Source organism: Schistocerca gregaria, chromosome 1 (assembly GCF_023897955.1).
Source record: "Schistocerca gregaria isolate iqSchGreg1 chromosome 1, iqSchGreg1.2, whole genome shotgun sequence".
Classification (NCBI taxonomy): Eukaryota; Metazoa; Arthropoda; class Insecta; order Orthoptera; family Acrididae; genus Schistocerca; species Schistocerca gregaria.
The window spans coordinates 293811767-293836356 of record NC_064920.1 but is presented as its reverse complement, the minus strand read 5'-3'; the positions used below and the strand labels follow the sequence as shown (position 1 = coordinate 293836356).

Here is a 24590-nt window from a genome sequence, read left to right as displayed (position 1 = left end):
ACAAATCAATGGCAAGAACATTGGACAGTAATTTTGTGGATCACTTCTACTACCCTTCTTGTAGACAGGTGTGACTTGTGCATTTTTCCAAGAACTGGGTGTAGTTTTTTGTTCAAAGGATCTATAAGTGATTGTAGTGTTCAGATTTAATGATTTCAGCTGTTTCTCAGCACCTCTGACACTAAAACTTACTTCATTAATCATTTCAGTGGTACGAGAATTAAATTGGGGCAATCTCCTGAGTTTTCCGTTGTAAAGGTACATTTGAAAATGAAGTTAAACATTTCAGCTTTTGCTTTGGTACCTTTAATTTCAGTTCCTGTCTCATTCACTAGTGACTGGACACTAACTATGGTGCCAGCAACAGCATTTACATACAGCCAGAATTTATTTGGGCTCTGTGAAAGATCATTGACAACATTCTGCTAGAGTAGTCACTGAAGGCATCAAGCATTGTGTCTTGATAGCCAAACATGTTTCATTCAGCATCTCTCTATCTATAGCCCTGTGCTTTGTTTTACACATATTACACAGTACTCTCTGTTTCTTTAGAAGCTTCTTTACAATGACTGTACACCATGGAGGCTTCCTCCCGTAATCAACTGTTCTATTGGGTAACTATCTATCCAGTGCATGGTCAACTATTATTTTAAACAAGAGCCAGAGCTCCTCTACCTGCTCGTGACTGGTGCTGAACATTTCGAGTTCCTCATTGAGATATAAGACTGCTGATTTTTTATCTTGTTTACCGAACATATATATCTTTCTGCTTGTTTTAGTTGTCCCTCATACTTTGGTAAACATTGCTGCCAGAACCCTATCATGTTCACTGATACCAGTTTCGATGTGGACTTCCTCAAAGAGGTCAGGTCTGTTTGTTGTCACTAGATCCAGTATATTTCTGTGATGAGTGGCGTTCCTAACTATCTGTTCCAGGTAGTTTTCAGAGAAGGTTTTTAGTAAAGTTTCACAGGATGTCTTATCACACTTACCACTAACGAAACTAATTTTCCCAATTAATTGTTGGGTGATTAAAGACTCCACCGATGATTGCAGTATGATTGGGAACTTAAGTGCAAGTGAACTGAGGTTTTTTCTAAAGTTTTCAGTTACATCGAAGATGAGTCTCATTGGCAATAGAAGGATCAATTATCATTTTATGCCCACCCCAGATACTAAGTACTGCCCAAACAATCTCACATGCAGCTTCAGTTTCTATCTCAGTGGATAGGCACAGCAAAAAGATTGTACGACACACACTCACGCTAATGCAACTCACACACACATGACTGCAGTCTCTGGCTGTTGGAGCCATTAGCAGCCAGAGACTGTGGCCTTGTGTGTGTGTTTGCGTGTGTGCGCACACACACACACACACACACACACACACACACACACACACACACAACGAACAGTGTGTGAGCTCTATGTCATATTTTATTGTTTTTACTTTTGTTAATCACTTGGTTATCTCAGAAGCGCGTGCGCACACACACAACGAACAGTGTGTGAGCTCTGTGTCATATTTTATTGTTTTTACTTTTGTTAATCACTTGGTTATCTCAGAAGCGCGTGCGCACGCGCTTTTGTAAGTTCTGTCTCCAACGAAAGCCTTATTGGCCGATAGCTCATTTTCTGACACTCTGTTTGTTGTGCCCGTGACACAGTATCTGCACTATATGTTGAATAGCAACTGTCCTTTTCATAATATTATTACATTCCATCCAGGATTTTCCATTGTTAAACAGTGAGTGTGACAAGCAAGCCTTCGAAGTGCAAGCTATCAGAAGGCTCGCTCCAGACTGGGAGCTACGTGGCAGTTATTCATTCAAAGTTAATTTCATGAGAAAACTTGTAACTTGAGCAGTAAGCAGCACATCAGCATATGCCAAAAAGAGTACATCACCATATGCCAAAAAGTTTTTCTTCCAGCCTTGACTGCACTGACACAATGAAAAACCTTGAGTACTGATTTCAATATGTTATGACCATCAACAGTTGCTGTGTTAGTACTGAAACTAGTATTTAAGTGTGTGCATAAATGATAAAGATGGATAAAAGAAATGCCTTTTTATTTTCAAGAAGTATGATTTCTATTTTCGGCCAGTATGAGCAAATGAACATGTACAGATATGCTAAGATCTATTGCTTCAGAAACACTGCACCTGAATTATTGTGAAGAGGTCTTCCATACACTTGAGTTGATTCCATTATGTACTACATTTTGTCTGCTTAGCAAAGATCCAATTCGATGTTGAGATTCTATCTTGTTACACTAACCATGTTAGCATAAAGCTTCAGTGAAATGAGGTTAAAAGGGTCAGTAGTATTGCTTCATTTGTAAGCGATGTTTCAGATGAGACCAAATAATACAGGTGCAAAACCCAAATTTTTATCTTGCTCTGTTACCAAAATACCAAATTTCCTCCTACTGAATTTTAAGAAGCACTGTTTACATTAGGGCCTAAATTTATATGTTGTTCTGTGGATTATTTGGGGGGAAAAATTCAGTACTTCTCCCGATACTTGCTCCGATATCAATTATTGTGCAATTTGCATGTCTCTTGGATCTATTGGTATACTTCTGGGCTCAAGACTGTGTGGTAGTGCTAATACCTTAAAATGACAGAAAATTTTTGTTTTCCAGCTATGAACAATCCATCTGGTATATATATGTTAAGCAACTGTTATGAGAATGAAAGTATCAGTGTCTAACAGTAACTGATTTATAGGACATCTACTGTAACAACAAACAGTGTGTGAGCTCTATGTCATATTTTATTGTTTTTACTTTTGTTAATCACTTGGTTATCTCAGATGCTACTTACTTTTAGTTGCAGACAACAGTTGTCAAGTACTGTAATGCAAGTAGTGTGATGTATTTGCAGCACATAATTTGTTTCTTCTTATAGTGTCTTTATGTTATTCTACAGTGCATCTGACACATGCTGCAAAACTACTTAGACAAGTGGTAGCAGACTCAGCAATATCCATTAACAGGGAGCTTGTGAATACCTCTGGTGCAGCACCACACCGCAGTTGCTACCAAGGCATTACTGCATACTCTCTCATAGATATGGAGATCTCATAGTGTTGTTTATTTGCAGTTGATGCACTGGTATGAAGTTCTGCACACTAAAGGATTCAGTCATTCTCTCATTTTGGTTTTCCATTTTTTACATCTGCACTGTGAGATAATTGTTATTGTAGCAACAAGCTGGGTCAGCTAGTTGTCTTGACAGAAAGGGATCTGGCTGCCCAGCGTGTTGGTGAGGTGTCTGAGTGACTGCTGCGCTTCATCATGAAACTGAAGCATAAAGGTAAACATTGCGTCATAGGGTACTAGTGTCTTTAAAGGTGCATAATGAGCTACAGGGCCCCTTCCTGTACAAATTGAAGCTGATATACATAAACGTTAGTGGATTCCGTCACAGTATGTGCCAGCACTGGTCTAAGGAGTACTAAGTGTTAACACAGACAGACATTGTACTCTTGCATGCTCAGCTGTTTTGCCAGTCACTTTGTTATTCTGATCCAGATACAATATTTACTCTTCAAAATCCTTTTCAACAGAATCTTATCCCAAGGGAAAAAAATTAATAGGCACATATGCTACAGCAAAGATCTTACATTTAAAAAATTGTTATATTCATATGCAGTGGACTAAGTGAAACTGCCATTGAACTCTTTATTAATAAATAGTCTCCTCCCATTTCCAGGCTCAGCTTGGAGATGATGTACGTAGAATCCCTATTCATAATGAAGCTATAACATATGATGAACTTGTACTGATGATGCAGAGAGTATTCAGAGGCAAATTGAGCAGTTCTGATGAAATTTTACTTAAATACAAGGATGAAGGTTAGTATCCTTCAGTTTGCCTTTTTTTTAAATGTAGTGTTAAGTAAAGAGGAATATCCAATATTGTTGCCCTTAACCAGTGATGTTGGAATGGTAACAGATGTCATAAACAGAATGAGGAATATCGTGTGGTATCAGTGGCGATTTTTCCAAAACAGGCACAGATAGGACTGGCACCTCACTGATGTATTTTGCAAACTGTGAAAATACACACCAAAAAGTGATGTCACAGCAGTCATTAACTTTGCTTGACTGGCCAGAAACATGTTAGCATTATTGAATATTCCTCTTGACTCATAGTATGTAACATTTAGTAGAAAAATATTATATTTCTTGTTATAGTAATGCAAAAAAAAATTCTTAAAGGACGAATCTCTCTAAATCTATGCTTTTTATGAGGGTCATAGTTGTCTGAAATGTCATGGTTGATCCAGTAACCAAAATTACATTTGAACTCTATGGAAATTTTTTGTATTTTCTTTTCTTTTACATCTATTGTTTGTAAGGGAATTGCGTGTATTAGCTGGAATGCCTTATTTCACTTATATTCCGTGTTCATATTAAATATATGCTATCCATATAGGAATTAAAATCATGGTTTCCTGGAAGACATACAATACATGAAGTAGCTAAAAGCACCAGAACAGACACAGGTTTGAAATTAGTGTCAGTAAAGTAAAGCCAGTAAGTAAAATTGACGACCATGTAAAGATTAGATATCTAGTTTAAGGACTTATAGTCTTCGCTATTGAATTGTGATTCTCATAATGCTGTCAAAGTGATTGAGATAAACCACTCATTGAAACCTATATTCACCATAACTAAGATTTCACATTCATATTTGTTGACTCAGAACCTATGTATCAGTTTCCAAGATAGCGAAGTCCTCAGGCTTCATTATAGATCAGTCTGTCGTCGCAACCTACATCAGAAAAATTATACACTACCAAAAAAATAGAACACCTGGAACGTTGACATCGATTTTGATCCAATGATGGCATATGCCACCTGAGGGATAGTAAATGTGCTGATAATGGTTTCATTGTTGTCCGCCAACATGTAGCAGTGGCATAACTACCAGAGCACCGTCTGTGTGTACCCTTTAGTAGGAAAAGATCACAGCCAGAAGGCTCAGTGTGGTGCAAATGTGTGAAGCAAGCAGGCAGCTATACCATGGAGATGTATTTGTGCTTCCTACAGTCAACTGAGTGAACTTGAAAGGGGTCCAGTTGTGGCTTTGGAGAACTGCCACACAAGTAGGACGTTAAGGTCAGTTGTGCAACGGTGCTGGTATCAGTGGTCAGCAACTGTCGCTATCCAATTATTAGAGTGGGAAAAGGGGCAAGCACACCTCTAGCCTGTCTTTCACTCGTACCACAGCATCGACGTGCACGGCTCAACTGGTGCCATCAGAGGATCAATTGGGAGATGGAATGGCATGCTGTGATCTTCAGCGATGGTGGTTGTTTGTACATATGATGTAGTGTGCTTTCATGCAAAGCATACTGGCCTCTCCCCAGGTCTTATGGTCCTGGGTGCAATAAGCTAAAACTCTCGTTCACCTTTGGTGTTTCTAGACCTGCACACAGAATGTTGTTAGCCCCTTTAGCTGTTACCGCAGCACGAAGATGATATTTTGTTCCAGCAGGATAATGCTCACTCGCACTCTGCCTGTGGAACTCAATGTACTCTGTAAGACTTGCAGCAACTTTCCTGGTCAGCATGACCTCCAAGCTTGACTCCAATCGAGCATGTGTGGGATATAATGGGATGAGAAATGTCTTGTGCGACTCATCAGCCAAAAACTGTTGCAGAACTACGTAAATAGGCCAAGCATGCATTGCACAACAAATCCCAAGACACTATTCACCATCTGTACAGTAGACAGGATGCCAGAGACAGCACCTGCATGTCCACTCATGGAGGCTACACCACATACTAATATGGGTGTTTCAATGTAGGTTGATACCTGGTATCTCAGAACTGCTTGTGTTAATGATTGATAAATTAATGATTTCATTTACTCCATATGCACTGTTACAGCAACAAATCTTGAGTGAATTGGAAACCTCTAAAAGACCCCCCCCCCCCCTCCTCATCTTCCCCTTCCCTGCTTAAAATGAATAGTTTTAGTGTTCTGATGTAACCCTGTTTGCACATATCTGTAATTGTGCTCTGCAACCCTATTATTCATGGGTCAAAGCTGATATTAGATATCAGTAGGTTCAATACAACCTGAGAAAGCCCCCAACCAAAGTACCCCATTTTCTTGTGGGAATTTGCAGTTAAAATGTACTTAGTTGTATGATGTCATAGTCGACATAGTGGATATATGTAGTGCATATTAATAGTTGCAATTATGATATCCACGTTGATCAAACCTAATGGATTATATTGTATTTTTCATTACTTCTCTGTAGACCCTCAAATTTATTTTAGATAATAGAAGAGATGTATTGAGATCAAATTTAATGCACAAAATACTGCCTTGTGTTGCTCCCTAGTCACTGTTGTTGTTGTTGCTGCTGCTGCTGCTATTGCTATTGTGGTCTTATAGCCCAGAGACTGGTTTGATGCCGCTCTCCATGCTACTTAATCCTGCGCTACCCTCTTCATCTCTCTCTGAATAACTACTGCAACCTATATCCTTCTGAATCTGCTTAGTGTATTCATCGCTTGCTCTCTCTCTAAGATTTTTACCCTGCATGCTTCCCTCCAATACTAAATTGGTGATACCTTGATGCCTCAGAATGTACCCTTGCCAACCGATTTCTTCTTCTAGTCAAGTTCTGGCACGAGTTCCTCTTCTCCCCATTTATATGCAGTACGTCTTCATTAGTTACATGATCTGCACATATAATCTTCAGCATTCTTCTGTAGCACCACATTTTGGAAGCTTATGTTCTCTTTTGGTCTAAACTGTTTATTGTCCATGTTTCACTTCGATACATGGCTACACTCCATACAAATGGTTTTAGAAAAGACTTTCTGACGCTTAAATATGTACTTGACATAAACAAATTTCTCTTCTTCAGAAACACTTCCTTGCCATAGCCAGTCTGCATTTTATGTCCTCTCTACTTCAACCATATCAGTTATTTTACTCCTCAAATAGCACAACGCATCTACTACTTGAAGTGTCTCATTTCATAATCTAATTCATTCAGTGTCACCTGATTTAACACAACTACATATATTCTCTTTTTAAGACACTGCCCATTCCACTGAACAGTTCCTCCAAGTCCTTTGCTGTCTCTGACAGAATTATAGTGTCTTCGGCAAACCTCAAAGTTTTTATTGCTTCTCCATGGATTTTAATACCTACTCTGAACTTTTCTTTTGTTTCCTTTACTGCTTGCTCAATATAAAGATTGAATAGCATCGGGGAGAGGCTACAAACCTGTCTCACTCCCTTCCCAACCACTGCTTCTCTTTCATGTCCCTCGACTCTTATAACTGCCATCTGGTTTCTGTACAAATTGTAAATAGCCTTTCGCGCCCTGTATTTTACCCCTGCCACCTTCAGAATTTGAAAGAGAGTGTTCCAATCAACATTGTCAAAAGCTTTCTCTAAGTCTACAAATGATAGAAATGTAGGTTTGCATTTCCTTAATCCTTCTTCTACGATAAGTTGTTGGGTCAGTATTGCCTCACCTGTTCCAACATTTCTACAGAATCCAAACTGATCTTCCCCGAGGTCGGCTTCTACCAGTTTTTCCATTCGTCTGTAAAGAATTTGCATTAGTATTTGGAGCTGTGACTTATTAAACTGATGGTTCGGTAATTTTCACATCTGTCAGCACCTGCTTTCTTTGGGATTGGAATTATTATATACTACTTGAAGTCTGAGAGAATTTCGCCTGTCTCGTACATCTTGCTCACTAGATGGTAGAGTTTTGTCAGGACTGGTTCTCCCAAGGCTGTCAGTAGTTCTAGTGGAATGTTGTCTACTCCTGGAGCCTTGTTTTGACTTAGGTCTTTCAGTTCTTTGTCAAACTCTTCACGCAGTATCATATCTCCCATTTCATCTTCATCTACATCCTCTTCCATTTCCATCATATTGTCCTCAAGTACATCGCCCTTGTATAGACCCTCTATATACTCCTTCCACCTTTCTGCTTTCCCTTCTTTGCTTAGAACTGGGTTTCCAACTGAGCTCTTGATATTCAAGCAAGTGGTTCTCTTTTCTCCAAGGGTCTCTTTAATTTTCCTGTAGGCAGTATCTGTCTTACCCCTCGTGAGGTAAGCCTCTACATCCTTGTATTTTCTCCTTTCATCAATTAAGCATGAGTGCGTGCTTGTGCAAGTACACTCTATATCAATGTTTTCATGGGTCAGTTCCATGGTGCTTTTCATCTTCCAGGCATCAAGCCCATTTCTAGAAGAGGAGTAGTAACAGTAGCTTCATTCATCCATAGATCTCTTTTTACAAGGATGTAGTACATGTCAAAATATTTACAAGTTTGGACTAGTTCAGCTAATTCGTATATATATATATATATATATATATATATATATATATATATATACACACACACACACACACACACACACAGACTTCTTACCTTCTCCCTTACCCTCTCCCTTAAAACCCACATCCTTTCGTCTTGCCCTCTCCTTCCTGAAGAAGCAACTATCGGTTTCGGAAGCTAGTAATTCTGTGTGTGTGTTTTGTTCATTGTGCCTGTCTGCCGGCGCTTTCCCGCTTGGTAAATCGTGGAATCTTAATATATACAGACTTCTAGTTAGAGACAATCATTAGATTTACTTCTGCTGTAGAATATATATACAAATAACTTATTAAATAATTTAACGCCATTCTGTTCACCCATATCTCATTACCAGTCACGGCATACACTATACGCACATTGTTACATAACACTTTAGTGTTAGTACTGTGCTATGCATAGCTTGGGGGCAAGTATTTATGGAAAGAAAAACAGAAGGAAAAAACATAATGTGAAGGTGTTACGTTGAATGTTGAATGTATTATAATTATTATTATTATTATTATTATTATTATTATTATTATTTATTTAACATTTTTTTATAAAACCCCTACTCTGTTTTATCTAAGTAATCCTTCAATGTATAAAATGTATTGTGTAACAGGTACTTTTTAGCTGCCTTTTTAAATAAGTGTGTTTTTGCAATTTCTTTAATTTCTTTTGGTAGTTTATTGTACAGTTTTAGTCCTTGGTAGAAAATGCTGTTTTGAGTTTTATTTTTATTTTTTCTTGGTAAATGTAAGATGAGTCTAGCTCTTGCCACGTGGTCATGGACAGAGCTGTTTGTGCAGTAATTACCAATATTATTTTTTATGTTTACAACTGACTGGTAAATAAATTCACATGTAGCAGTTAAAATCCCCAGTATTTTGAACAGATCTTTACAATGAGCTCAACTAGTATTTTTGGTTATTATTCTTATGGCTCTTTTCTGGACTATGAAAATTGGTTTCATATTTTGTGAATTTGTTCCCCCCAAAGAAAGAATGCCATAGCTAAGAATTCAGTGTACAAATGAATAGTATGTAACTGAAAGACACTGCATATTACATACTGATGATGGGATTCTAAGGGCTTAACATGCTGATGACATTCTGTTTGCAAGTACCTTTGTGTGTTCACACTACTTCAACTGAGAATCAATATTCATTTCTAGACATTTTGCATTTGTTTCACAGTCTTTAGAGGTGCCATCTACATTTAACTTAACATTGTGATTTTTCGTCTTCAAATTGAAATTCATAGCATTAGTTTTCTTTATGTTCAGCGTCACTTTATTGCTTATTGATCAACCATAAACTTACTTGAGAGTTGCATTTGCTTTATCTGCAAGGTGTTCTCTTGTTTTCTCGATTACTATAATATTGCTGTCATGAACGAAGAGAATTTTTTCAGCTAGAGTAACACTACTGGGAAAGTTATTGATGTATATCAGACAAAGTATTGGTCCTAATATGCTACCTTGCAGAACCCCTATATTAATGTATTTTGGTTCTGATCAGTGTTTTACTAAATGTTTGGATCTATTTGAAGTATGTGTTATCTCTGCTCTTTGTACCCTATCTGTTAGGTATGATCGAAACCAGTCATTATCAACCCCTCTTATTCCTATAGCTTCTAATTTATTTAATGTAATCTAGTGGTCAACTGTATCAAAGGCCTTAGAAAGATAAAAAAGTATGTCTGAGACACTCTCATCTTTATCAAGAGCATCAAGTACAACTTTTGTGAATTCTAATATGGCTGACTCTGTATTTTTTGCCACTTCGGAAACCAAACTGCGATTCACTTAAAGATTGTATTTATTCAGGTAATTCATTATATTTGAGAATGGTGACAGCAGTAAAATGGGCCAGTAGTTTTCTATGTCTTCTGCATTACCTTTCTTAAGCAAATGTACAACTCTTGCCTGTTTAAACTGCTCTGGAAATGTCCCTGATGTGAAGGATTCATTTATTATATTAAATAATGTGGAGAGTTTAGAGTATTTCATATTCACATTGGTTTCTTTATACACTTAATTCCAGCTTTGTTTTGCTAGTTCTTTTGAAAAATCTTTTATTTCAATTTCTGATAGATGTCGTTTGTAGGATTGTAGTTTAGTGAATGATTTGATGCCTGATTTTACTGTTGTTATTTGACAGAGATGGTCTGATAGTCAGAGATCTTTTATAGCTACATCTCATTTTTCCCTGTCCATATTTGTGGCCACGTGGTCAATTACTGATGCAGTCATTGTAGTAACCCTTGTTGCCTGTTGACCAATAGGGACATGCCAAAATGTTGAAGGATATTTATGAAGGTGCTGCTGGATTCATTTATGATATTAGTGCTGATGTTAATGTCCCCACACAGAATTATGTATACCTTTGCACTTGAGACTTTATCTAGAACTTCTGTTAATTTATTGAAATAAGTGTCCACACTACTGCTGGGAGTTTTATACACACACACAAAATGATTAATTTCTTGGTGATATAAAGCCCTGTTAATTCAGTAGCTGATATTTCAGTGTGTTTGTCTTCACTTACTGTACTGATGTCATGTCTTGATTCGAACTGCATTCCTTTTCTGATATAATTGCATGATTCTCCATCCCTTAAAGCAGTTCTGCAGTAAGAGTTTGCCCTTTCACACAATGATAATACTACATGTTGGATTTCTGTGTCTCTACACCAGTGCTCAGTAACACAAACTACTGTGCAGTTCAAGGATTGGAGCTCAACTTCTAATAGTTGTATTATATTTTTTATTGATTGCTTGTTTTGATGGAGAATTGTTAAGCCTGTGAAATGCCCCATGTTACTCGTTCCAATGTTTTGGTTTTCTTTGTGATATCTGGAATGTGTGATATTTGAAATGTTAAAGTCTGTCTTTTGAGTGATTGTTTCAGAATTTTTTAAACTGCTGGAGATACTCTTTAGCCAAGGAAACCTGTTGTCTGGTTTTATCTTTAAAAATACCTACTTTCCCTATCCATGGCAACAGGTATTTGACCATGTGCGGCCCAAGATCCACCCCCTATACTTTCATGAATCAGCTGTACCAATCTTCCCTTCCCAGTCCTGTTTAGGTGTAGGCCATGCCTAGTGAAACCCCATGTGTTGATAATCCCAACGGTCAACAGAGAAACATGAACAGAGTTGGTTGTCCTCAGAACCACTGGAGATGTGAGGTGAATCAATATGGGGTTATCCCTAACCCCACATTGATTCACCTCACAGCTCCATCAAAGTGTGGTCGATCATGATGCTGGAACGGCTCAATAGAGTATATGTTGGTGCCATGAGTCAGGGAATCTATGTTGTCCAGGTCACCACCTATGTCATATGCCCCATCCCTGTCCAAACTGTTTCCTGCCCCCCCCCCCCCCCCCACTATCACTACGTGGTCCTCTTTTGTAAAGTCCTTACATAAAGACCCTAAGTCCTCTATCACATGACTTAGCCCTGCATTTGGCTTGAAGATACTGGTGGGCTGGTATTCTGCCCCTAAACTTTCCTGTAACTGAGGGCCTAACACCTCACCTATGGCTACTACCTAGCAGCAGCACTTTCTTCTTCCTAACACTTTGTACGCTCCTAGGCTTCTTGGCCTCGGTTTAAGTGTGCTGCATGTTTCCTGCTCCTCGTTCTACCCGAGGCTCTTCTCCTCTTAACCCTGGCAGTGGTAGATACCTGTTTTTGGTGTTGATAAAACTGTCAGATTGCGTTTTATTTCTTCCTATCCTCCTACCAGCTGCCAGTTCCCAACCACCCTCCTCCCCCTATCTCCCTTGATCCTTAACAGTTCTTTCCTTGCTTCCTCCAACTGTGCCTGAAGGGTACAGATTTTCCTTTCCTGTTGCCCAATCAAAATGTTCCTACTGCATACTCTGCAGTTCCAGGAGAGAGCATCTTCCGTTCTCCCAACATTCTCCCCATTGCATGCCCCCAGTGAAAATATTTCTTATAAGACTGGCAAGAAACTCCTCTACTCTCTACCGTACAACAGCTCCCACATTTCTCACTCATGGTCAGTTCCAAAAGAACAATTAAGTTTAAAGAATGCTTTAAATTTGCCACGGACACAAGATTGGCTGTGTGTAAACAAAAAATGACACACAGTACATTGTGTTTAGAGAATTTACATTATCAAGTGTCTTTGGTCAGTTTTTAAACATTTATAACTTGGAAAATTTAGGCGTAGATCGCATTTATCTAACTAGTAAACAATACGAAATTTGTTAGTTAAATATGATTTAGAAACACTTAATTGTGACAAAACACACTGATGAAACTAGTAGCTGTCTTTTTTAAACGAATTTTGCACTATCAAGAAAATGTCATGCAGAATTTCCAGTTATGTCGTGATTATCAGGACTTACGATAACACAAAGTTTTTCAAGAACAAGCTCTGCCGGGGTGCTAACATTCAGTTATGTGACAAGAACAGATGCTACAGCAAGTATATGAAACAAAGAAAATTTAAATTTGACACTATTTCCTCTTAAATAAGTTCTTTTAGCGAATGAATAAAATACCTGCGATCTGAGCGGGCGGCCATCTTGTACTGTGCACACACAATGGAATAGTCAGTTATGGTTATTAAACTTGTATCAGTCATTGGAAAATAATGTAGCTGTTGATATTTTCTATGCTGTTTATTTTATTTTTATAATTTGTAACTGCTAATACATGCTTAATATTGGTATACGTATTCTGTATTTCAGACATGGACAATATTTTGTCACTGACTGTTTGCTAGTACTGGCTGGTACCTAATGTGAGTCTTATCCATATTTCTTAGTGGGTTCAAATATATTTTCATAGCACCTTTATTTTGTTCACAGATGGTGATCTAGTAACAATCTTCGACAGTTCAGATCTCGCTTTTGCAGTACAGTATAGCCGGATCCTGAAACTGCAAGTGTTAGTAGGTGGTGAGGCAGCATTACGAACTAAAGGCTTACCTCCATCTCAGGTATCAACAGTGAGAAAAGAACTGCAGGAGATTCGTGACCGGGTGAATTACCTGCTGGACACAATTGAGCCCCGTACAGTTGAGGTCACTTCATCCACAAGTGACTCACGAAGTTAGTACCAAATTTGGATATTATAATAACATATGTTAATGAATTTGTGTTTTTATGCAACTTTATCAAAGTGAACAGCTCACTGTTGTACCACTTTAATGAGTTGCAGATGTCATTTTTGAAAGAAAACCTGTTTCTCAATCTCTTTCGACTCGGGGAACCACTATGTACAGTTTAACCCAGCTCTCTTCTCTTTGTTGGCTTTAGTTATCGAACAGTCCACAAACAATTTGCAAAGTTGGACTTATATAAACAATGCATCCATTTGCTTACCAATAAAACAATGAGCACGTGGCTGTTAAAAACAATAAAAGTTATTTTACTTTGGTCTCATTGATGTAAAATTTATCTTTGGCTGGTTGTTTAGTTCGATGAACTCACCTCCTATGCAGGGAAGGGGTCATTGTTTTCATATATGTATGTTGAAATGTAACAGGGCAGGGACTAAGATTTCACTCCAAATTTTTAATGGCTGTCAGTTTCTTTCACTTAACATAAGTCAAAACAGTTTGCATAATGCAAAGAAAACATTTACAAACACCAAAGTTCAGTACAGCTCATCATGACTGCTTGCATCTATTTCCATCACATCTGTACAACACCAGATTCCAGAGTCCAACCAACTACACCATCATGCAGTTAACACTAAGTCAGGACTGCTTGTTACATACACAAATTAACAAGTTCATTGATACATAAAGTCACAGTTCACAGATGTTTGAATGCATCAGTCTTTTATGCTACAAAGATGTGTGTACAGTATTGACATGACTGAAATTTTCAAAGAGATTTACATGTATTTAACATTTCATTAATAAAAGCAATGATTGTAGGAAACAATACGTGCTATACTTATAGTGTATCAAGAAGGCAAATACTTTAGCATTTGATTTATTGTAATCTACAATAATTTGCCAAAAAATGAGGCATGTTTAGCACTTCAGTTACAACAGCCAACTCTGTGATGTAGGGAAAATTAAATCTATGTTTTCACACCAGACCAAAAGGTACACTTTGTTTTCTGTAGTGAATGGGACAAGGCATTTTGTGGACACTTTGTGAGAACACCTCAAATGGTCATTCCAAGTTAGACTGTGTGAGCATCGTTACATTATTGCAAGAGTACTTCCATTGTTTTGGCTGTTGCTTTATTTTTATTACATGATTTTTTTTAATACACTGCTCCCTCGCAGACACACAAATGGCGCACAACATTTTTAAGGGGTTTGCGATTTACATATTTGCTTCAGTTGGTCCTACAGCCTCATGCAGCTTCTGGATCTGCTGCGTACTCAGAAAAGATGGACTGTTCTGAAATTATAGTATGAATGACGCCCCTCTTTCACAGTCATCCCCAATCATTTCAAAATTAATAGTTTCTTTCGAGTATAGCCTTTGGCTGAGACCATTGTATGGGCAAATGATAGAGCAAGAACTCATTATGTATGTCTGATAGTAGAATCGACACTACTGAATATTCACCTGCAAATTATATACTGTTTATTTAATGTATGCCATAATGTGCTACGTTTAAACTGCCCCAGTTTAACTAGTTACCTGGATATTAGCATATTCCATAGATTATAATTGCAGTTTCTATGATGTGGAAAGAGCAAGTTTTATAATTACAGTATTCTTTCTCAGTGAAAAATATGTCAACATATTTGCGGCTAACACTGCTGTTACAATTTATATTTTGTGATGTACAGCATGGTATGTATGCTTAAACTTCTGTGGGCCAGTTAAATTGTCATGCTCTGCCACTCCGCAGGTGCTGAGGACATGTTTAATTGCCATCACTGGATTCTCCTGAAACGCTGTTAATGTGTTACATATCAGGTTCAGCCGCTCTCTCACGTCTGCTGACTAGTTACTTCCATATCTCAGTGAATAAAAAAAATTTGATTATTTATCACACAACATCTGTACATGCTATCATTTGCAAAAAACCTTGTTTCAATATCGTGAACGATTTGTTAACAACCATATGATTCGCGATGGGCAGGGACGGAAATGCGAGCATTGCACATTACCATCCTTTAGATATAAAAATCAATAACTCAAGAACAAAATGAGGTATCATTCTGCTCTAAATTTTAAATAAAATTTTGATATCTTTTCTACATTTCATACACTGCAATTATATTAAGCTAAAATCAGCCATACCCAAAGTTTATGCAATGCAAACTCTTTAAAATTTCATGCAAGGTTTTATTTAATTTGATGCAGTGCAGTAACTGTGACACAACATGAAAAGGAATTCAGTCCTTTATCGAGCAAAGGTATCGAACTGTAAGATGCACAAGAATCAAATTTTTTCATGTAGTAGTTTCCTTAAAATTGAATGACAAGCATGTCATGTTACAGCATGTCATAGCACTTGTACAGAAAGCAGATGGCAGTTATGGGTGAAGGCGAGTTAAAGGGGATCATTGGTTGAGAAGGTAGTTTCAGCGTTGTAGCCTATCATTGATGATATAAAATATGTGCATTGAGCAAGGAGGAAAGGAGAATAAGAAAAATTTAGAGAAGGAATTAAAGTACAGGAAAAAGAACTAAAAACTTTGAGGTTTGCTGAAGACATTGTAATTCTGTCAGAGATAGCAAAGAACTTGGAACAGCAGTTGAATGGAATGGACAGTGTCTTGAAAGGAGGATATAAGATGAGTGTAAAAAAAAAAAAAAAAGCAAAACAAGGGTAATGTAATGGAATTAAATTAGGTGATTTTGAGGGAATTTCATTATGAAATGAGACACTTAAAGTAGTATATGAGCTTTGCTATTTTGGTAATAAAATAACTGGAATATAAAATGTAGAATGACAATAACAATAAAAGCATTTCTGAAGAAGAGAAATTTAGCATCGAATGTAAATTTAAGTGTTTTGAAACAGTTTCTGAAGTTACTTGATTGGAGTGTAGCCTTGTATGGAAGTGAAATGTGAGCAGTAAGCAGTTCACACAAGAAAAGAGTAGAAACCTTTGAAGTGTGATGCTACAGGAGAATGCAAAAATTAGTGTGTGTGTGTGTGTGTGTGTGTGTGTGTGTGTGTGTGTGTGTGTGTGTTCGCGCGCGCGTGCGCGCGCAAACGTGCACGCACGCATGTGCACATGTATCAGACCAGTCTTCAGACTGAAGACTACACCAACCATCACACTAACCATAAAAAACACCATGTACCATAACATAACCTCCTCCATACCTCACTATTGGCACTACATGTGATGACAGATGACATTCTTCTGGCATTTACCAAACCGCCCTCCCATTGGATTACCAGAGGACACTTGTTTTCAGTCATTTACTGTCCAGTGGCGTCACTCTTGACAGCACCTCAAGCATTGTTTAGCAGTAACTACAGAGATCTGTGGCTTGTGAGGAGCCACTCCACCATTGTAACCCCATTCCTTTTAACTCCTTATATTCAAATGTTGTGCTAGCTGGACGGTTGGTAGGGCTTTGGAACTCGTGACTGATTGCTCAGTTGATTTCATGCATATTTTTACAGCTATCCTCTGCAAAGGTTGATGAGCCCTGTCAGGAAGTAAGGTGTGCCTGATCTTGGTTTAGTTGTGGTCGTTTCTCTGCATTTCCACATCACAATCACATCACCAACAGTTGACTTGGGCAGCTTTAGAATGGTTGAAATGTCTCTGATGAATTTGTTATTCCGGTGACACGCAATGACTGGTCAACGTTCAAAGCCACTGAATTCTCCTGACTGTCCCATTGTGCTGTTACTGCTTCTTTAATGACAACACAGTACTACCTGCCTCCTGTTATACTGACAGGTCTGCTGTTCATGACATCTAGTGATCAGTTCCACAGTACATATTGGTGTCCTATACTTTGATCAGATAGAGTATCTCAATTCAGGTAATTACTTTCACATAGAATATGATGGTTTAATTAACATCAGTTGTTAAAACAGTGGCAAATTACATAATACTTTACCTTGACAAAATATGTGTACAGATTTTTACCCTACTAATCAGCCAGTCATTTGATGTACATAAAAACAACGTGCGTTTGATTTTTATTTTCATAAGAATTGTTGTTTTTGTCTGTGGTTAGGTCTTCTATCCCCAGGTCAACCTTGATGCGCAGAACATCTGAGAGTATCAGCAGTGTGACTGGAATGACAGGTAATGATTGGTGTGACAGTACAGCTGTGTGTCACATCATTTTTGCTTTGAGTAATCATGTGGTGGAAACACTGATGGAAGGCACATTGGAGTGATTCAAGCAATGTTTTGTTGGTATGGATGTTGATAAACCCACTGCATAGTTTTTTGTTGTTGTTCAAACTCAGTATCATGTCAGACATCGAATGAAGTTGTAGTTTTGCAGGTTTTGGACAGAAATGTCAAATAAAATAAGAATATCCATTGGATATAGGGATATGGGTACCTATTAAATCCAGCTAAATTAAAATATAGAAATGAACAAGTGTATACATCTCAAGATACTAAAGAAAGTTAAAATTTATCTTTTTCCAGACTTAATTAAGTTTTGTTGTTTAGTTACCATTGCATAAGCAGCAGAGGGAGGATCAGGTGCAACAGTTTGTAGTACAAATGAATCCTTACCAGCACTGTAAACACTGTTTCTGTAATTTAATTTTGTACTACTGACTTGAACTGTTATGCAAACTAGCCTGAATTGTCTTCCTTTTCATCCTCCTGCTTCAGTTGTTATCCTTGCAGACAATGATACAGGCCAAAATCTGTGATGAGTACAGTTTTTCTGCTGCTGTGTTTCAAAAATTATTTTCTTATTGCTGAACTGCTAAAAATAACAGTGCAGTCTTCTTCATTATTACAGTAATGCTCATACGTCTTTTTCAGCTGGTCAGCATGAGATGAACAATCCCAACCCGAATATCAGTTCACGAGAGTTTGACCCTCTCCAACAGGCACATCAGAAAGCTGCTGAGAGTGGCCAGGTTGTCAAGGAAGAGGTTTCGCAACAGCCACACCCTCCAGTAGATGGTAACTACTTCATTCTCAATATGTAGTAATGTTAGTACACCCAAGTCATTATTCAGTATTTTGGGTGCCTGCATGTATAGGAGGGGAAGAATTTCAACTTGTACCTTGATATTTATTAGTAATTTATTAAATAAATTTATTTCACTTTATAGAGCTAAATTATTCTCATAAAACTCAGTTCATTGTAACACACTGGTCTTCAAACATTAACTGGAAGGATAAGAAACAGAACAGCTGGATCAGTTGTCGTATTTTAATAGACGATTGCTTCTCTCTCTGTCGTCATAACACTGATTTCAAGTGCCATGAAGAGAAGGCTACCACTGAGAAAGGATCCTGCACTGATGCCAGTAAATTATTATGGTAGATGTCAGTAAAATTGCCTGTAAAACTTCAACATACTAGGTACCCATTTGTTACAAAATTCTTATGCAGTAAATGCAGAGAATGGTCACACGATAGCAATTTTCAGAAAGATAATACTAAATCTAGATTTGATATGATTGGATGGATAAAAGAAATGTACACACCAAGCAGCGGCAAGAGGAAACACACATAAAGATTAGAGAAATGTCTAAGCTTTCGGAGCCAGTGGCTGCCCCTTCTGGCACAAGGGTTGAAGAGGAAGAAGGAGGGACAACGGAAAAGGACTGATGATGTTTAAGAAATTGTAAATGTTCAGAAAAAGTGGCCCAGAACCTCCAGTCATGGGAGACTTACCGAACAGGGTGACAAAAACCTCACCAGTCCTTTTCCTTTATCCCTCTTCTTCCTCTTCAACCTTTGTACCAGGAGGAGGAGACACTAGCTCTGCAAGCTTGCACAATTATTTAACCTTCATGTGCATTTTCTCCTGCCACCATTTGGTGACTAGATTTTCTCTGTCCAGTTATATTTTCAGAAATTGGCTATTTCTGTTAATAAATCTAGATTTGATATGAAATAAAATCTACCAACATCATTGCTTTGTCGTTGAGAAACGGGTACCTAAGCAGTTTTTTAGCTGCGTATACACAGTTAGGTTATTTGTAATATTTCTTACAGCAGTGGCTTTTGAGATTCACAGGTTTCTCTGATGTCAGACGCAAAATTGCACTTAAACCTTGCTCCTTTTCTCCTGTGATCTCTCTCTCTCTCTCTCTCTCTCTCTCTCTCTCTCTCATATGTATATGAACTCTCAGAAGTAATTTTATATGAGCTGTCACAGTTTTCACCCGTATTACTTAATTCTCAAAGTCAGTGAGTAAAATGTTTGTTCTTCTTTGCCATCAGGTTCATTGCCAGATGGTGGACGTGGCAGCACGCCAGATAGCTTGGGCAGTGCTGGGTCACGGCGAGTCTCCTCAGCATTTCCTGATAACCAGCAGTCTACGCCACAACCACCACCTCAGACTGGCTTTCAGCCTATAAATTCTGGTCAGCCACAACAAATGTACCAGTCTCTCCCACCTGACCATCAGCAACAACAGCCTCAGCAACAACAGCAGCAGCAACAACAACCACCACTGCAGCAACAACAGCAGCAGCAGCCCCAGCAAGGTGGACAGCCTCAGCAACCTTTCCAACCTCAGAGTATGTAAAACTATTTTTTTCTCCTGATGTACAATCCATCACCTACACACTCTGCAGAAGCATATTGTGCAGTGAATGATTATATTTGAAATAATTTGTTTGTGTGTATTGCTGACCCCAGTGTGAAATTACAAAAACCGTTGTATTCTGAAAGAATTTTCCAAAACCTGATTCTCTTATGATGTGGCTTCATAATTTTTACACGAGCAAATGTACTATTGACTGTACCGGTGAAAATATGGAACAAATGGCTGTAGATAATTCAGTTTGTTCTCTCTCTCTCTCTCTCTCTCTCTCTCTCTCTCTCTCTCTCTCTCTCTCTCAAAAATTCGTTGATATCTCAGAATGTGACCATCAACCAATTCCTTCTTATTGTCAGGTTATGCCATAAATCTCTTTTTCTCCCCAATTTCATTCGGTACCTCTTTGTTAGTAAAGCGATCTACCCACCTCAACTTAAAAATTTTTCTTCACCGCTACACTTCAAAATTTGCTATTCCCTTCTTGTCTGAACTGTTTACTGTCCACATTCTGTACCCATACAAGACTACACCCCAGTATCAGACAAGACTTCCTGTCACTTAAATTAATGTTCAGTGTTAACAACTTCTTACTTTCTTTGCTATAGCCAGTTTGCATTTTATATTTTCTCTGATTTGGCCATCATCGTTATTTTATTGCCTAAATAGCAAAACCCAAATTCTACTTTTAAGGCTGGTTGTATAAAGCAGTTGATCTTCATTTAACACAGTAAATGACCTCAGTTCAAGATGAACTGGGAAATCTGTTTCATAAAGATGTAAATCCAAACAACCACCACCACACAATTCCTGCTTCTTATTTATGGTAGATGTTTTATTAATATCTGCAGTTGAAGTGCGATAATGATGTCAATAGCTGATTTTAGTGGTGTTGCCAAGTGTGTTTTGAGTTAAAAACAGTGAATCTCCCTTAGTGGATTCAAGGGTAGTGTTATACAATAGAGCAGAGTACTGAACAGAGTTCAGTTTCTGAACTAAGGAAAAAAAATACCTTCAGTCAGCATTCTTTCTACGATTGCTCCTTACTGTCTCAGTTCCTACTCTGATTCCCTCAGCATTACTTGATTTAATTTGTCTACATTACCCTTGTTTTACCTTGTTAATTTTCATCTTATGACGACACTGTACATTCCATTCGGATGCTTGTCCAAGTCCTTTGCTGTCTCCAAATAGCATTGAAATGTCATCAGCAGACTTCAAAGTTTTTGATTCTTCTCAATGAACTTTAATTCCTTCTCCAAATTTTTCTTTGGTTTTCGTTACTGCTTGCTCAATGTATAGATAGAATAACATCAAGGATAGACTATAACCCTGTACAACTCCCTTCTGGGCCATTGCTTCCCTTTCATGCCCCTCAACTCTTATAACTACCATCTGGTTTTTGAACACGTTGCAAATAACTCTATGCTACCTGTATTTTACCCTGTAACCTACATAATTTCAAAGAGAGTTAACATAGTCAACATTGTCAGAAACTCTCTTCAAGTATGCAAATGCTATAAACATAGGTTTGCCTTTCCGTACTCCATCTTCATAGACAAATTATAGGGTCAGTGTTGCCTTGCATGTACCTACATTCCTCCAGAACCCAAACTGATCTTCACCAAAGTTAGCTTCTATCAGTTTTTCTTCTTTAAGCAATTTGTGTCAACATGTTGGAAGCACGACTTATTAAACTGATAGTTCGGTAATATTCACAGCTGTTAGCACCTGTTGTGTCTTTGTAACTGGAATCATTACATTCTTGTTAAAGCCTGAGGGTATTTTGCATGTCTCAAATATCTTACAGATTCATATAAACCAATAAACCCCATATCCCGTTCTTTAAAGAATCGAACTTGCATGTATAAAACTACTTCAAACATCTGATTGCTTTACAAATAAGTTAATGTGTCAGGTATTTGACATGAAGCACGTAAACAAGAAAAAGTTGAGGAAAGGTCTGAAGGTGTGTTTAAAGTTTGTTGCAAGTCACTAAGTCTTCTCATTCTCAAATATGGGATGAATACATTCTTGGTAATTTGCATGCAGTGAGTTACATTGACTCAAGCCACAAGTGCCCTTTCAAATATACTTGAGTTACTGTGTTAAACATTTGTTGTAAGATAACAGCTGTTAATGAGTAGCTAAGGACAGCATTATAAATTTTTAAATTTGGTCAGTAAGTGAATGGAAGTCCTTCATGCTTTCCCGGCGAGCTGTTGACATCTTGGATATTCGGGAATCCAGCCGGATGTTTGTGTCGTACTCGCACGATATTTCAACAGCGTGCCTCGCTGTCTTCTTCAGGTGCTACCTGAGACTGGTCCTTGAGTCGATAGAGTCCAGTATTTATGCCTGGGAGGAGCTGGGCGTTCCCTAATCGGTGCGCGCCGAGTCGTGTGTTCCATCTGAGGTCTGCGCCCGCCAGACGCGGCTACATTGTCCCTCTCTGGTTGCCGGTGTTCCCTCTGCCGCCCACGCCCTCACTGGCTGTCTTCTGAAGTCGAGTTCATGATCTGGGGTGTGTCAGATCTGGTCTCTAATGTCCAACACCTTGTCTCACGGCTGTTCTCTCGGTCTCCACTTATATTTCTCCCTGTGGATGATACCTTTGTCATCTGGCCCGGACCGATTAGGGAGCGCCCAGCATGCAACAGAAGTGGAAACCGTAGTAACAGTCATGAGATAGAGTACCCAACATCTCAGATCGGGTCTGACACACCCCAAATGACAACCACAATCGTTGAGGATGGCCAAAACGAGTGTCGACGGCAGTCGGAACATCTGCGACTGGAGGGATCCGCTGAAGCCGAGTCTGGCGGGCGCGGACCACAGATGGAACACTCGACTCGGAGCGGACCAATTAGGGAACGCCCAGCTCCTCCCAGGCATAAATAATGGACTCGATCGACTCAAGGACCAGTCTCAAGTAGCACCTGAAGAAGACAGCGAGGCACGCTGTTAAAATATCGTGCGAGTACGACGCGAACATCCGGCTGGATTCCCGAATATCCAAGATGTCAAGTGTATGGAATCTTGAAAATCAAACATTTGTTGCATACAGTGAAACCCTGCTTTTACACTTTCTAAAGAACTTCAAAAAATGGTGTAAATGTGGGAAATAACGTTGTAAGCTGTAAAAGTTATGTACAGGATAACCCCTGGCAATTTATGTGTGATATATATACATAACAGGTATCAAAAGACTTGTCAGGGACTTGTTTATTATCTAATGAAGGTTCATTATCTAATAAAAACCGCTGATGTAGCTGGAACTGATAACTGTCTGGGAAGTAGGAACATTTGACTCAATTTCATATGTCACTGTCGATGTTTCTGAAAGCCTGCATCTGTCATTCATTATTTAATTAATGAAATACAGCACTAGTTAAGTATTTTTTCATGCTTAGCACTACGCTTTTCCAGAATTTTTTTCTTGTCAAGTGTAAATATGTACTTAAGTATTTTGCATGGTGTTGGAATATGTGACTATGCGTCTCTTGCACTGTAGTCGTCTTTTTGAGGTTATCAGGTACTGTGCCTCATCAGTTATGAAGAAAACCACACACACTTTGTTTGTGTAACATCACAAAAAAATACATATTTAAATATTGCACTTGACACATTTTGCTCAGGTGCATAAAGTATGTAACCTATGCTGTGTTTACACTAAAAACATTTGAACAACTCAAAGTGAATGATGGTGTCAACTAGCACTCCAAGTGACCATACGCCAAAACACACTAAATATTGTTTGACAAAGATGTTATGATAATCACAGCAATCACGAAACTGCGTTTTTGCATAGAGACAGTTTGGAAATGGTTGTGATTGGTCACGATATCTTCATTCGAACAAACACAGTTACTCCCGCCCCCAGTAGAGCTTGGTAATGGTGGGAGATACTTCATGAATTTGTCCAACTTTTACACTTTACCGATTCAAATCCGCTGAGTACAGTGCCCTGGTGTCAAGAAACTTAACCACGTAATATTTGTAAATAGTACTGGATGGTCAACATCATGCCAGCATCATTTTTTCTTCACAAATGTTCTTTCATAATGTGTAAATTCTGGGAAAATTATAAATATGTTGACACAAAACCGGATGCAAATTAACATTATGGGCATAGGAAATTTGCTGGGACCGATAAAAAAATGTCATAAACAGTGGGAAAACGTTAATTCCGGGATCGTAAAGGTGGGGTTATACTGTAGTACATTTTTTGTATAGTGAGTGCAATAGTCCTCATATCTACACGATGGTGTCATGCATATAGATGTTTTAAAAGCTGACATTGTCAGTAAATGTAATTGCTTGTCTTAATGTAAGCCATTTAAGATTTTTCAAGGGCATTCGTAAAGTACAATAATTTTGTATCTTCATGCTGGATCAATAATCCTTTTAGATGTGGTACCAGCATAATGGATTACCTGTGCTTGGTGGAAGGTATCAAATGGTGTAAGGAAAAAAAGCAGTTGGTCTTCAGAAAATACTTCATCTCTGAACATTGTTGCATCTCTCCGTACTTTGGGAGACACATGTTTTTTATCTGGGAAAT

General features: G+C 38.3%; 1 protein-coding gene across 1 annotated transcript in view; it reads left to right on the top strand.

The window, feature by feature from the left end:
• Positions 1 to 24590, top strand: part of LOC126341821 (protein TFG-like) — a 53409-nt gene that overhangs the window by 4111 nt on the left and 24708 nt on the right. The window contains exons 2-5 of the mRNA XM_050001804.1: positions 3720 to 3861; positions 13201 to 13443; positions 18291 to 18434; positions 19707 to 20006. Of these exons, the coding sequence (XP_049857761.1) occupies positions 3720 to 3861; positions 13201 to 13443; positions 18291 to 18434; positions 19707 to 20006 (829 nt within the window). The remainder of the gene's footprint in view (positions 1 to 3719; positions 3862 to 13200; positions 13444 to 18290; positions 18435 to 19706; positions 20007 to 24590) is intronic.